At 43.3% G+C, this 16391-nt stretch overlaps 1 protein-coding gene across 1 annotated transcript in view; it reads left to right on the forward strand.

Annotated features, from left to right (window-relative positions):
- Positions 1-2687: 2687 nt before the first annotated feature.
- The window catches only part of LOC137332813 (arrestin-C-like), a 40463-nt gene continuing 26759 nt past the window's right edge, over positions 2688-16391 (forward strand). The window contains exons 1-5 of the mRNA XM_067996746.1: positions 2688-2831; positions 4156-4246; positions 13374-13446; positions 14715-14852; positions 16020-16103. Coding sequence (XP_067852847.1) covers positions 2688-2831; positions 4156-4246; positions 13374-13446; positions 14715-14852; positions 16020-16103 — 530 coding nt within the window. The remainder of the gene's footprint in view (positions 2832-4155; positions 4247-13373; positions 13447-14714; positions 14853-16019; positions 16104-16391) is intronic.

Below are 16391 nucleotides of genomic sequence, written 5' to 3' on the forward strand. Positions count from 1 at the left end.
AAGTCAATGGAAAAATGCAGAAAACCACGCCACCCGGAGGCCACCCTCTGACACGACATGAGCCTTTCTTTCCGAAAGGACATTTCCTTTGGAGCTCTCCTGGTCCTCCTGGCCCCACAAAGGAAAAAAAACACTTACCCTTTACAGCCTTTTCTGGGGCTGATCCTCTTCAGGCCTGAGCCGGCCTGGTGGGAAAGCAGCAGCAGAATCCCCTTCTCTGGCCTGAGTTAAAATTGCAGTCCGGCCCCGATAATGTAATCGGGATCTGACATGTATATGTAAAGAAGGACCCCGTCGACTTTGGGTGGGTCCCCTTGCTGCCTGATCAGAAGAGTAAGTTAAAATCGCAAACGGCGAGATCTGGCAGTTCTAAGGTGGGTAAGTAACGTGAGTCATTTTAACGGTCCACGGACCCAGTTGGGCGGACAGGGTTAAAATCGCCGCTGAGGTTAATTTTTAAGCTTTATAAGTGCATACACCTCTCTTTACTTTTCAACTCCCTTCCAGATCAGACATCTTGGAGGGTGAGGCATTCTGACATGCTCCTTCTTCAGTGATTTTCAAACTTTTCAGTGTGAAGGATCCCCTCGAATTATTGCCACATTTCTGGAGATCCCTCGACCTGATGTCCAATAGATAGTGTCAGCAACCCAAAGGAAGATAGTGCTGTCATTGTAGAAAACATGTTGTACCAGTGTTCAGCAACAGAAATAATGGCCCCAATATTTATGGAGAGTCGGAGAGGGAACGGGGGAGCAGGTGTAGCGGCCAGGAAGCTGCGTCAGAATAATAGGTGAAGAAAGAAAGAAGGAACTTGCTTTTATATAGAACGTTCCAGGGATTCGGGATACTTTACCATTAACGGATTATTTTCACAGTGCAGTCATTATTGTTATATAGGCAAAGTAAGTCAACAAATACAGGAAAAAAATCATAAATCTGATGACTCATGGGCCCCTGTGATCCCTTCAAAGGCAATCCAGGGCCCTTGGAACCCAGTTTGAAAATCTAAGCCCTAGGAACATATGAACAGGTGTAGGCCATTCAGCCCCTCGAGCCCTGTTCCGCCATTCAATTAGATCATGGCAAATCTGTACCTCAACTCCACTTACCTGCCTTGGTTCGCTTGGGGAGTCTAGGATTCGAGGACATAGCCTAAAAATTAGAGCCAGGACTTTCAGGAATTAAGTTAGGAAACACTTCTACACGCAAAGGGTGGTAGAAGTTTGGAACTCTCTTCTGCAAACGACAGTTGATGCTAGTTCAATTGTTAATTTTAAATCTGAGGTTGATAGATTTTTGTTAACCAAAGGTATTAAAGGAATATGGGGCTAAGGTGAGGATATGGAGATAGGTCACAGATCAGCCATGATCTCACTGAATGACAGAACAGGCTGAAGGACAGAACAGGCTGAAGGGGCTAACTGGTCTACTCCTGATCCCATCTTCCTATGTTCCCAATAGCCTTGGCTAGCAAAAATCTAACAATCTCAAGTTTTGAAATTTTCAATTGACCTAGCCTCAACAGCTTTTTGGGGAAGATTTCCAGCATCCTTTGTGTGGTGAAATGCTTCCTGATATCACCGCTGAACGGCCTAGCTCTAGTTTTTAGGTTATGCCCCCTTGTTCTGGACTATCCCACAGAGGAAATAGTTTCTCTCTATCCACCCTATCAAATCCTTTAATCATCTTAAATGCCTCAATTAGATCACTCCTTAATCTTCTATTCTCAAGGGAATACAAGGCTAGTCCAAGCAACCTCTCCTCATAATTTAACCCTTTTAGCACCGGTATTATGATAATGACCAAATAATCTGTTTTTAGGTGTGGGTTGAGGGATAAATATTGGCCAGGACTCTCCTGCTTTTCTTCAAAGTAGTGTCATGGGATCTTATACATCCACCTGAGAGGGCAGATAGGGTCTTGGTTTAATGTCTTATCTGAAAGACAGCACCTCCAACAGTGCAGCACTCCCTCAGTACTGCACTGGAGCGTCAGCCTAGATTTTGTGCTCAAGTCTTTGGAGTGGGGCTTGAACCATGACCTTCTAACTTAGAGGCAAGAGTTCTATCCACTGAGCAACGGCTGACAAAGACATCTGCCACTACGTAGCACAGCTGATGTCGGGGATCCCATGGAATGGGGGAATTAGAACTCCCTGAGTACCTGTTGGTACCCCAGTGCCTCTATCAGTACTAGGTCTGACCATTGTGCTTTGTAACTTGAATAGTTGCAAGCCTCAGGCAGGCTCACTTGCAGACTCAAAATTAATCCAATAGTCCCCACTATTATTGTAATTCTGCCATTCGCTGCCTCCCCCCACCTCACTCTGAAATGGGGAAATTTGTTGCTAGTCCACAAATTCTCAACAATATCAACCTATGTGACCAGGAGTGCCATTGCTCCCTGGTTGATACGAATAGCCATTATATATATTGTAGAATAACATGTCTTAAAACCTACCTCTTTGACCAAGCTTTTGGCCTCCGGATCTAATATCTCTTTATGTGGTTCAGAGACTAATTGTACATGATAATGCTCCTGTGAAGCACCTTGAGATGTTTACTAGTATAACTCCCCTATAAACATAAAATATTCTTAATTCACTAGTTTAAGAAATTCTCTAATTTCATGTTTACGTGATTTTGACGTGTGCATTCCGATATGGACGTGAAGATTTGGACGTCATGGGCCTTAGTTTCCGAAAGGACATTTACTCTGAAGCAATCCAGGTCTATCCACCAGTTCCGGACAACAAAAGGGCACTGACTCAGCTGCAGGAGAGACTGGCCAAAAAATTGGGAGAGAACTGCTACCCTTTCTTCTTTGAGGTAGGGTTGTAATGGTACAAGATGGTCCCTGTTGCTATCAGAGCCAAGGGAAACATCATCTGTGAAAAGAAACTAGCCAGGCTTGAAGAATGGTGTTGTAAGTGTGGATAGACTTTGGGCATTCTGTTTAACAAGCTTTGGGAATCAAGGAGATTAAATAGGCGGCATAGAGTTCATGAGAGGGTAGATTACGCAAGGTCTGTGGAAGGAGCAGACTTCTCAAGCAGCAGATCCCTTCTGGAGTCCATGTATTTCTATGTTCTTACCTCAACTTTGACCTTAAAGCAAACTCTAACCTTTGTTGTTTTATAGGGCTTGATGGCCGGCACAGACACGATGGGCCGAAGGGCCTCTAACTGTGCTGTATAACTCTATGACTCTATGACTCTATATAAGTTTACAGATGTTGATTATGGTTTCAAAATATTTTTATAGTAAAACCATAAAGTTACAAACATCTTTGAACTGAAAGGAATCTGTAACTCTGAAACAGCTGTGATTCTGAAGTATCAATATATATAAACCATTTAAAGCAATGCTATTTCTGTAGAATAACATGTTTTTCAATACAACGAATGTCTAAGTTTAGCAAACAAATTAAAATACAATGTAACAAGCTCTGTACTGAAGTTCAGTCCTGTACATTACTGTGTGAATTTAGGAGGAGTTAACATAGGAAAAGATGAGCAAGAACATTTGGCTCTTTGAGTTCATTATTCCACATTCGATCATATCACAGAGTCTACATCATCCATTTAATCTCCTGGAAAGACTGTATAAATACTCCCTGATTCCAACTGTTATCAAACAAAATCCAGAATATTCACCTGTTTTCATATCTCTACTATTTAACCCTGGCCCACTGTCCTCCATACAAATATTCACGCCTCGCCACAGCATTACAGCAATTATTGTGTCCCATAGAGTATTTGACAGTTTATACCCTATAACCTATTTTAAGCAGCTCATTTTTGAAGGAGTTAATTGCCTCAGCTTCACCTTGCTACGTATCTTTCACTCTGTGAGGGCAAAGTTCCTTGTAACTCTTAGTCTTACTTACGGCCTGTTAATAATCTAAGTAAAATAAGCTGCTTATTACAACATTATCTCTGCCTCTCGGCATTTTAATCTTCTTTTCTCAGATCAAAACAAGTTTAGCTCTGCAAATCTCCCCTTATGGTGCCTCATATGATGTTTTTAAAAAAAATGGTCTTGGTGTCACAAAATGGTGTCAAATAAAATGAGCTATCTATTATCCCAAGAACTGTATTGTTAAGGTTGTATTGTAATTTATTTTGCATTGAAATAATTAACATCGTCACAGATTCCTCCAAACCTGCTCTGTTCAGTCACCCTGCAGCCAGGACCAGAAGACCATGGAAAGGTAAACATGCCTCTTGCGTCACATCACGTCGGTAGATAGATTGCACAGAAGAAGAATTTCCCCCATTGACGATGAAGAAACATGGTGGGGAAGTGGGAGTGGGATGAAGAATGGTATCGATCTTCAACCTCCGCCTGGGACAGGCACGAAGTTCGTGGACTGACCGCACCTCCTGCATCAATGCCAGCATCCGGACGCCCTGAACCATTATCGCTCCAGGCCTCCTTTGACTGCAGGCACCAAACGGACGCTCCGTCGCATCTCGCCGGTCGTGAGAGGGAGGCAAATCGGCCGGATCTCACACTGAGCCGGCTTGCAGGTGGGGTCAGAGGGGTGGGGGGGGGGGGAGACAATCCTGGGCCGAGGCTCCTTCTGGGCCCATAAAAAAAAAATCTAAATTGAAAGTTTCCTGAGTCGTCTTTTGAGCAGCCTCCAGCCGTACCTTTAGGCCGCATGTGACCTTGTGCAAATGAGTGGAGTGTGCGCGGTCCCTAATGGGACCCTCCCCCTCCCCCGGTCGGATTTTTAACCTCTTCCAGGTGAGAAATGGACGGCCAGCAGTTGGAAACTATCCCCCAGTGTCCCCATAAACTAGCTAGACTGGGGAGAAGTGCTCAGTGCAGAAACCATTTTAAAACCGCTCAATGAACAGATTCACCAACAGAGAGCTCCAGTACGTCTCCACAAGAGTCCCAGCTTCTCCACTCGAAATGAGGGAAATTCCTTTCAATTGTCACAATTCTCTGCCACACAAGTGGAAGAATTTGGAGCTAAAGTTATGCCAAGCCTGTGCCCCACAATATTCTCAGTCTAACTACATATTCAGGACTGTTTTTGAGTGGGTCAGTTTTCTTTGAGGGGTCCGTGTCAGATGTTTCAAGTTGTTGATCAGCTTTTGCTAGTTTTCTCGTTTGGAATACATGAAAACTGTGCACAAATGACAAACATTCCCAACATCACTACAGTGCTGTCAATGGGCAAGAGCCATAAACAAAACAAATAACAACAATTGTAATCATAACAACAGTGAGAAACCAATGTTTTTTTTCCTTTTTCCCAATCCAGTTTTCTCCCTCCCTCTCCTGATGATGTGTATTCCTGCTGGGTTACAGTTGTAAGAGCACGGACAAGTCATCAAGTACCTTGTCCGAGTCACCTATGACCTCTGACACCGAGGACTAACTTTCCAGCCTATTCCTGCTGGGCCTCCAGTGGACCTGGGGCATATGGGACCAGAGATGCGCTTAAGGACATCTGCCCCCTTTTTCCGAAGGGCAGTCCCAGTGACGTAAAATGTGTCCATATGTTGGTGAGAGAATGCAAATCACATGAAAATTAGAGAGACATGGCCTCCACCAGCAAAGACCGTAGGAATCTTCCACCTGAGTATAATCCTTTACAGTGAACAGGTCACCAGTTATTCACCAAGAGCAACACCGCCACCTGCTGGTAGTTAAAAATAACAATTCTGTGGCTTATGGGTAACAGAAAAATTGGACCATGCCCCTTTAAAGGGAGTGAACATTAATTCTCTTTTTTTGTTCAGCTGCTGATCTGCCTGCATTGAACTAAAAGTATGTTTGCAATATATATAATACCCAGCAGGGTGTTTTTTGCTGAGATGCCAATAAATGAACTCATTCTGTCTCCCGTTTTGCAAAGTACACCTCGTCATAGAGGAGGTGGGCAGGGACCATATTAACACTGTACTCTGGTGACATTAAAGGTTCCTGCCACAAACAAGGAGCCTATTGGTGGCAAGTATTTAAAATAATTATTTTTGAAAGCAATCGTGCTTGTCTGTCAGAGACATGATCCTCTGCCACCAGCCCTCTTCCCCGAAGCTTCTTTAGAATTCTGTCCAAGTACAAAAATACACCAAACATTATTTTAAATGTGCTCACCGTTATTTGTTAAATGGTGTAAAGCACTGCGGTACAGAATAATCAAAACTGCTGGTGGGAACACAACACATCTTGCATATGATTGCACAATCCCTCAGAAATAACCCTATTCCACACGATACACCATGTATATTGATATCTGTAAACTGGAATAAGGGAGCTTAGGGCATCTGATAATAATTCCAGAATCACAGAAATCTCTGAGTAAAATTCTTTTTTAAAAATAGTCCAAGATAAACATTTACTTTCCATTTTAGTAGCAAGGACAATAGCAAAATCCTCACACGGGTCAAGGTAAAATAAACAAAGGGACATTAAGGTAGATCTTGACGTTGTGGAATAGTGTAAAATGGGTGATGGCAAGTCGCCAGCCTCTCTTACATCTCTCCCGATTTCCACTGAAGTCAGTGGAATTAAAAAAAATCTGCTGCATTCTATTTTCTCCCGTTAGCTGCCTCTGTCTTTAAGGGAGGCAGTACCAATGCAGGCCATCATCCAATATTCAAGGGTTTTCTGCCCTTGATCTGCCCACTACCTTACCTCTGAACAATGTATAACTGGCATATCAGCCCAAGTTAGTGTCATTTCCAGTTCCTCACATTGTCAGGCTCAGGAACCCTCCAAGAATATGCAAAAAGAAAACAGAGACAGAAATAAAAATATCTTTCACCGTTTCATTTTTTTAAATACAGAAACAAAGTATGAAAATAATCCCTTTTAATCCAATCAGTGAAATGGAGGGCAGTGCTGGATGATCCTTTGCTAAATAGTAATCCCTCTGATATTTGCAGACTTTCCCTAGTCGTACAAAGCCAATCCAGGCTGCTGTGAATGCCGTTTAATCTTAAATACATTCAAGCCCTGATGAAAAATGTTACATGAAATGTGAATGTTGTGTGTAAAACAAGGCATTCTGTGTAATGTGCTGTCACTCGATATAGAGACTACATGGCCAGTACATATTGGATACAAGGCTTATTGAGTGGGCAGACTGCTCCCAATGCCACACAATCAGTGCAGATGAGGATGTTTATGATGTTGGGGCTACTCCTTAAAAGGCAATTAGCAACCATGGAGCACCGAAACAGAAAAACAGTCTTTGGAGTTCAGAATAAATTAAATTTAAAAATTCAATGACCAAATTAACAGTAGCAGATTAACAGATTAGTTAATTTGATCTGATGTTAAAAGATGTTATAACACTGAAGAAGTAATATTGTAATATTGAAAAACAAGTACATCAGTGTGTAAAGTCTAGACACGGTTCTTCAGCCCCGTCTAGCTCGTTGTTTGAGTTTAGACTTTTAGGGGGCGATTTTAACTTGGAGCCGGTTTCAGGCGGGCGGGGTGAGCCTGCGATATAAACAGTATTATACAGAGTCGGTGTGATTGTGTGAGCTAAATGTGATTCCTTTACAGATGTTTTATCACGGTGAACCTATTGAAGTCACTGTCTGCATTGTAAGGTGGTGAAGAAGATTAAGTTATCATATGATGCAATCTCCCTATTTGCACAATTGTGTTTGTTTTCGTGTCATGGGAATATTGAGTGAGCAGCAGATTCCCAGGCTGATATTCCACCTCCCCATCCCATGGGTACTGAGATCAATTCTAGTGCTCCAATGGGAAACATAGGAAACATAGGAACAGGAGTAGGCCATTCAGCCCCTCGTGCCTGCTCCGCCATTTGATAAGATCATGGCTGATCTGTGATCTAACTCCATATACCTGCCTTTGGCCCATATCTCTTAATACCTTTGGTTGCCAAAAAGCTATCTATCTCAGATTTAAATTTAGCAATTGAGCTAGTATCAATTGCCGTTTGCGGAAGAGAGTTCCAAACTTCTACAACCCTTTGTGTGTAGAAATGTTTTCTAATCTCGCGCCTGAAAGGTCTGGCTCTAATTTTTAGACTGTGCCCCCTACTCCTAAAATCCCCAACCAGCGGAAATAGTTTCTCTCTATCCACCCTATCTGTTCCCCTTAATATCTTATAAACTTCAATCAGATCACCCCTTAACCTTCGAAACTCTCGAGAATACAACCCCAATTTGTGTAATCTCTCCTCGTAACTTAACCCTTGAAGTCCTGGTATCATTCTAATAAACCTACGCTGCACTCCCTCCAAGGCCAATATGTCCTTCCGAAGGTGCGGTGCCCAGAACTGCTCACAGTACTCCAGGTACGGTCTAACCAGGGTTTTGTATAGCTGCAGCATAACTTCTGCCCCCTTGTACTCTAGTCCTCGAGATATAAAGGCCGACATTCCATTTGCCTTCTTGATTATTGTCTGCACCTGTTCATGACACTTCAATGATCTATGTACATGAACCCTTAAGTCCCTTTGGACATCCACTGTTTTTAACTTTTTACCATTTAGAAAGTACGCTGTTCTATCCTTTTTTGATCCAAAGTGGATGACCTCACATTTGTCTGCATTGAATTCCATTTGCCACAATTTTGCCCATTCACCTAATCTATCAATATCCCTTTGTAATTTTATGTTTCATCTACACTGCTTACAATGCCACCAATCTTTGTGTCATCGGCAAACTTAGATATGAGACTTTCTATGCCTTCATCTAAGTCGTTAATAAATATTGTGAATAATTGAGGCCCCAAGACAGATCCCTGCGGGACTCCACTAGTCACATCCTGCCAATGTGAGTACTTCCCCATTATCCCTACTCTCTGTCGCCTTTCGCTCAGCCAACTTCCTAACCAAGTCCGTACTTTACCCTCGATTCCATGGGCTTCTATCTTAGCTAACAGTCTCTTATGTGGGACCTTATCAAATGCCTTCTGGAAGTCCATATAAATAACATCCATTGACATTCCCCTGTCCACTACTTTAGTCACCTGTTCAAAAAAGTCAATCAAGTTTGTCAGGCACGACCTACCTTTCACAAATCCATGCTGGCTCTCTCTGATTAACTGAAAATTCTCAAGGTGTTCAGTCACCCTATCCTTAATTATAGACTCCAGCATTTTCCCCACAACAGATGTTAGGCTAACTGGTCTATAATTCCCTGGTTTCCCTCTCTCTCCTTTCTTAAAAAGCGGAGTGACATGTGCAATTTTCCAATCAAGAGGGACAGTTCCTGAATCTAGAGAACTTTTAAAGATTATCGTTAGGGCATCTGCAATGTGCTCACCTACTTCCTTTAAAACCCTGGGATGGAAACCATCTGGTCCTGGGGATTTGTCACTCATTCGTGCTATTATTTTCTTCATTACTGTTGCTTTACCTATGTTAATTTTATCGAGTCCCTGTCCCCGATTCAATATTAGTTTTCTTGGGATTTCCGGCATGCTATCCTCTTTCTCCACTGTAAATACTGACGCAAAGTAATTGTTCAACATGTCCGCCATTTCCTCATTGTCAATGACAATATCCCCACTTTCAGTTTTTAAGGGGCCAACATTGCTCCTGACCACCCTCTTTTCCCTAATATAACTATAAAAGTTCTTCGTATTGGTTTTGATATCCCTTGCGAGTTTCTTTTCATACTCTCTTTTTGTAGCTCTTACTATCTGTTTTGTGACCCTTTGTTGATCTTTGTATCTTTCCCATTCACCAGGATCTGTGCCATTTTTTGCCTTTTTGTATGCCCTTTCCTTATGTCTTATACTGTCCCTTACCTCTTTAGTTGTCCATGGTTATTTTTGTTGGCAAGTAGAGTTCTTGCCCCTCAGGGGTATAAACCGATTCTGTATCATGTTAAATGTTTCTTTAAACATTTCCCACTGATCATCAGTCATTTTACCTGTTAACAGATTTGCCCAGTTCACTGTGGACAGTCTCTGTCTCATCCCTTTGAAGTCAGCCTTGCCCAAGTCTAGAATCTTAGTAGCTGACTCACTTTTCTCCCTTTCAAACACTACATTGAACTCGATCATGTTATGATCACTATTGGATAGATGTTCATGCACAGTTAAGCCGTTAACTAAATCTGGTTCATTACTCATTACTAAATCTAGTATGGCTTGCCCCCTTGTTGCCTCTAGGACATACTGCTGCAGAAAACTATCCCGAACACACTCAAGAAATTCACTACCTTTCTGACAGTTGCTGGTCTGCTTTTCCCAATCTATGTGAAGGTTAAAGTCCCCCATTAAGACCACTATGCCTTTCTGACATGCTTGTCTAATCTCTGCATTTATACAATCTAGAACTTCAGAGCTGCTGCCAGGGCTCCTATATACAACTCCCACTATAGTCTGAGATCCTTTCCTATTTCTCAATAAGGTCTCTGTTGGCTGCTTACCTCTCATTATATCCTCCTTTAACATTGAAGTGATTTCATCTCTAATCATTAAGGCTACTCCTCCCTCTCTTCCATTTTCCCTATCTCTCCTGTAGACCTTATAACCCGGTATAATTAGTTCCCAATCCTGACCATCCTGCAGCCAAGTCTCAGTAATAGCTATCATGTCGTACCCTCCAATTTGAATTTGAACCTGTAGTTCATTTAATTTATTCCTTATACTCCGTGCATTTGTATATAGACCTCTTAGTTGGGCCACACACCCTAGCCTGACCTTCAGCTTTGATGCTGGGTTAATCGCTTTACGCCTTCTAGTTTTTATTTTATCTGTCGTGCCTAAAGTACACTTTCTTTCTGCTGCTCTACGCTTTTCCCTTTCACTTGTTCTTGAACAACTGTTTGTACTATTTGTATTGTAGATTTCACCTGGGTCTTCCCCTCTCTTGCTGCTCTCAACTTTATTCCCTTCTGACTCCCCGCTCAGGTTCCCATCCCCCTGCCACTCTAGTTTAAACCCTCCCCAACAGCACTAGCAAACACCCCCGCGAGGACATTGGTCCCGGTCCTGCTCGGGTGTAACCCGTTCCCGCTTGTACAGGTCCCACCATCCCCAGAACCGGTCCCAATGTCCCAGGAATCGAAATCCCTCCCTCCTACACCATCCCTGCAGCCACGCATTCATCCTGTCTATTCTCCTGTTCCAATACTCACTAGCTCGTGGCACTGGTAGTAATCCTGAGATCACTACCTTTGAAGTCCTGCTTTTTAATTTATCTCCTAACTCCTTAAATTCACCTTGCAGGACCTCATCCCTTTTTTTTTACCTATGTCGTTGGTACCAATATGGACCACGACTACTGGCTGTTCACCCTCCCCCTCCAGAATGCCCTGCAGCCGCTCCGTGACATCCTTGACCCCAGCACCAGGGAGGCAACATACCATCCTGGAGTCACGTTTGCAGCCGCAGAAACGCCTAGCTGTTCCCCTTACAATTGAATCCCCTATCACTATAGCCCTGCCACTCTTCTTCCTCCCCTCCTGTGCAGCAGAGCCACCCGTGGTGCCCCGAACTTGGCTCTTGCTGCTTTCCCCTGATAAGCCATCTCCCCCAACAGTATCTAAAGCAGAATATCTGTTTGAGAGGGAGATGGGCCCAGGGGACTCCTGCTCTACCTGCCTAGTCCTTTTACTCTACCTGGCGGTCACCCATTTCCTTTCTGCCTGCGTAATCTTTACCTGTGGTGTGACCACCTCACTGAACATGCTATCCACGATAGTCTCAGCATCGCGGATGCTCCACAGTGAATCCATCCGCAGCTCCAGCTCCGAAATGCGGTTAGCCAGTAGCTGCAGCTGGACACACTTCCTGCACACATGGTCGCCAGGGACACTGGTAGTGTCCATGACTTCCCACATAGTGCAGGAGGAGCATATCACGGAGCTGTGCTGCCATGACTTGCCTTAGACTCTCAGACTCTCCTCCCGCTCTAGGTCTCTCCTTTTATGCTGTGCTCACCTCTCAGACTCTCCTGCCTCACCTGTGACGTCACACAGTAGTTTTCTCTTGTTGCAGGTCTGCTGCTGCTTTTATTCCACAATCTCAGTCTTCTACGCTCAGGTCCACTGCCGCTCTGTGGAAAAAGTTCGGAAAAGCAAGGCAAAGCAGCACCTCCTTCCCCCACTTCACCGAACTCTCACACTTACCAAACTCTCAGCAGTTCACACTGTGTTGTCCGCACACCGTGCTGTCGCACTGACAGGCCCCTGTATTTCTACAGTTTGTGACTCAGATGAGTCAGGCCTGCCCACCTACCGTTGACCTGAGACAGACGAGCGATGGAACCTGCTGCCCTCGTGCTCTGTATCACTCAGATCCACAATGGGCCGCTAATGAGTTGAGCCATTGGGAAGCATCTTCCTTTAAACTGATTCACAGTTCACTGATCCGGGTTTGCTCTGGTCTGCCCGCCTGGTCTGAGAGAGAAAATGGAAATAGCTCAGTTCAGATATTTTCTTCACGAGAACAAGAACATAACACGGTAACTAAAGTGTTGAGAATCAGAGGGTACAATGGTGTTCCCCATTCCCCATTTGGCAACACATATAGCTGCTGTAATGCCACAGACACAGATGAGATATTTACTGAGCCAAAACAACCACTGTCACCCTTGAACACAAGACAGTCAAATATCCCTGCGGAGGTTGACAGTTTTAATCCCTGGATTCTCTGTTCCTCACTGTATTTATTTAGCAGGGGTCAGTAAATAAGCCCCTTAACTGTACTCTTAGCTGGAACATTCAATATTTTATATACTTTAACAGTCCCTTCTTAACCATTTTGTCCCTAAATGTGAGCTTAAAGTTTTTTTTAGTCTTTCCTGCTGATCATCCTAGATACATTTAAAATTATTCACATTGCTCTTTTGCACTCATTTCTACAATGCTTGCACACCTCTCTTGTAATGTGGTGATGAGAACTGTGTACAGTCCCCAGTGAGTGGCCTCTGGCTAATGCATCAAATAACCTCAGTAGGCTTGTATTCCACTATGCTGGCTGTATATCCCAGCACTTGTAAGCTGTTTTAATTGCCTCACCACAATGTCTAGACGTTGTCAGTGATAAGTCCGCTATTACTCCCAGACCCCTTCCTGACTCACCTTGTGCTAATTTTATTCCATCCATTTTGCACTTGTGTTGTACACTATTTTGTTCAACGAGCGACCTTTTGCACTTGTCAGTAAATTACACTCTGTGCTGTAAAACGTTCTTCCAGTCAGTTTAGGGGAATTAGAATATTAGCAGAATCCTACACGTGAAACATTGAGCTAATAAAAGGAGGGGGGTGTGCCACCAGCACATCTGCGGAGGAAGTGTGGTTTTCAACATTTGATTAGTTGTTCCACATCAGAAATGGCATTACTGGCACTGTGCTGTGAGTGTTACCTGTCAGCTACTGTGAATTACATTGTCCTTTTATCCAATCAGTTAATCAGGTCACAGATGTAGTCCTCTATCAACTTGACAAATATGCAAAGACAGTCTGTTCGGAAGAACCAAAGTAAGTTGCGGCTGCAATAGGAAATATATCACTTCAGTGCTGTGTGTGAGCGTGTTTGGATGGGTATGTGTATTTATATATATATGTGTGTCTTTGTACACTGTGGTGTGAGTGAGGCATTGGTGTTGCAGTTAGCTGCCGCAATGTGTGAGATTCCAGTGGTGGTGTGGCACCGACTTGTTTTGCGACTCGCTGCACCACACTGGGCTTTCCCAGTCTTCCTCTGCATTGCTGCGTGGGGAGAGAAGGGCACCAAGTGGAATGCAAATGTTTCCCTGCAGGAAAAGAGTGAGAAGGAGAGTTGTGCTCAGCTGGACTGACACACCATCTAGTAAACGGGGTTTCTGACGCACTTCTGGTGGAGTTATGATGGCGGGAGGGGAGCAGCTCCCAGGAATTTCTCTTTGGGAGATTAAAATAAGAAATTCCTTTTATCTTTTTGAAATAGAGGCCGCTCGAATTTGTCTACCACAAAAGCCTTCATTCATTTGAAGGGTATTATCTTAACATTTTTATCAATGCAACAATCAGGATTTTATGTCTAATTCTTTGAGTTCTGTCATTTGAAAAAAACAAGAGTGGAAAAATACATTTATCAAGAGACTAATAAATTTGATTGTCCAATCTCATTTCTCCAAATGACAGAAGGGCAGATATTGAGTGGCTCCCATCCTTGGCATGTGCTGAAGAGGGGTAGATGTTTTATGTGCATCGGTACAAGTAGCATCATGTTACTTGGTGAATATGTTTGGAACTCTGCGTGTGTGAATGTGTGTGTACACGTGTGTGTACACGTGTGCATGTGTATATTAAGCACCAGCTCTATTTTCCCTGCTGTAAGTCTGATTGTCTGAGTGTCTGTGTACACTTCATATCCCGAAACAATGACTCATGAATTTCAATTGTACCATCATGGGAAAGCACCATGGAAAATAAGTACTCCTTCACAAAGAGAAATGGAGGGAAAATCAGGGGGTCACTTTAGGTTACGTTGTTGTACCTCTCAGCGGCCAGTTATTGAATTGCATTGGCAGCTGACCACTTGCCTGTCCTCTCAGCTGGAGAATGGTGCATGACACATTGGAGAAAATAATAAACAACTTTAAAAAATAAACACTGGAAATCACACTACTGGTGGAATATGAATGTTGGCGTTCCGACTAGTGGACTGAATGTACATCAAGAATATTCCATCCTTCCCCATCCAACTAGACCTGTTTAAAATTGTAAATAGTTTCGATTTGACTGTGTAAATTTTCTGATTCTAGTGACACTGTGGCTGCCAACTCTACCTTCGCTAAAGTTTACAGCCTGACACCTACTTTGGCAAACAGCCGACAGAAACGTTGCCTGGCCTTGGACGGCAAACTCAAACATGAGGACACAATCCTGGCCTCTAGTACCATGTAAGTGCCACGTCTGACAGTTTACCTCTGTTCTACACTCCACAACAAACCACACTACCTCACACAAGAAAGTGGTACAGAAAATTAATGAAGTTTTACAAGTGAAGTGGTAATCTAATCCAGAACAAGTCATGCCGATCAACAGCAGATGGAGATATTTTCTAATGAATTTCAGCAGAAGAAATATATATTTTTTTCATTCACTCATCATGTACAACCTTTTAATAACAATGAAACCTTGCATTAAAATCCTGCCTAGGTCTCTCACATCTCATCCATGCCCATTCTCCTCATCTCAACCCTGCTGTCTCACCTCTACCTCAAGCCTGTCCAGTCTCCCTTATCTCACCCCTACCCAGTGTCTACCCCCATCCATGCCTAATATCTGACCCACCACAATCCTGCCTAGACTCACCTCTATCTCAACCCACCCGCTATCTCCCTCCATCTTAAACTTGCCCTGTTCTTCTGCCCTTCCAAACCCTTGACCTGGGCCTTCACCATCTTAGTCCGACCCAGTCTGTCCTCTCCTCTACTGAAACATTGCCTCATCTCCTCTTACTTGTCTGGATTAAAGTGTGCTATATCTGATGGGATATTGGAAAATGTGATCACACTTTCAAGTAATAATTTTCAATACATCATTAGAAAATTAGGAGCAGGAGTAGGCCATAAGGCCGCTCGAGTCTGCTTCGCCATTCGATAAGATTGTGGCTGATCTTCGACCTCAACTCCACTTTCCCGCCTGATCCCCATATCCCTTCATTCCCCTAGAGTCCAAAAATCTATCTATCTCTGCCTTGAATATACTCAACGACTCAGCATCCACAGCCCTCTAGGGTAGAGAATTCCAAAGATTTACAACCCTCTGAGTGCAGAAATTCCTCCTCATCTCAGTCTTAAATGCCCTTATCCTGAGACTATGCCCCCTAGTTCTGGACTCTCCAGTCCAGGAAAACAACCTCTCAGCATCTATCCTGTCAAGCCCCCTCAGAATCTTACATGTTTCAATGAGATCGAAGGTAGACAGTGACAACAAGTTAGACTGATAGATATTAAACACACAAACATCCTGTATACTGCCTCATTCTGTCCATTCTGTGTTACGTTCCCTTTTCTCCACCACAATCACTTCTCACTTGTGCTTTTGTTTCTGTATGTCTATAGGCTCAGACCAGAGCTGGATAAAGAGGTCCTCGGAATTCTTGTGTCCTACCTGCTAAAAGTGAAGATGATAATCTCCCGGGGAGGGTAGGTAACCTTATTTCAATCAGTATTACCACCTCTTGCCAAGTACAAACCCAGATGGGAGGGACAGGATAGGGATGGGCAGGGGATTTGTATCGTGGCTTTAGTTCTCATGTTTGCTTTGCTGACGATTAAAATTCATTGAAACCCTTAACAGCTACATCAAAGATAGAAGTGGAACAAAATTTCTAGTTTAAAAATCAGGCTATTTTTAATCTGGATTACATTTTCGATATTTCTGGACACAACCTTGAAAGCAGATTGCTGGCAACCCTGATTTTAATAACTACT

This window comes from Heptranchias perlo, chromosome 15 (genome assembly GCF_035084215.1).
Source record: "Heptranchias perlo isolate sHepPer1 chromosome 15, sHepPer1.hap1, whole genome shotgun sequence".
NCBI classification, from domain to species: domain Eukaryota; kingdom Metazoa; phylum Chordata; class Chondrichthyes; order Hexanchiformes; family Hexanchidae; genus Heptranchias; species Heptranchias perlo.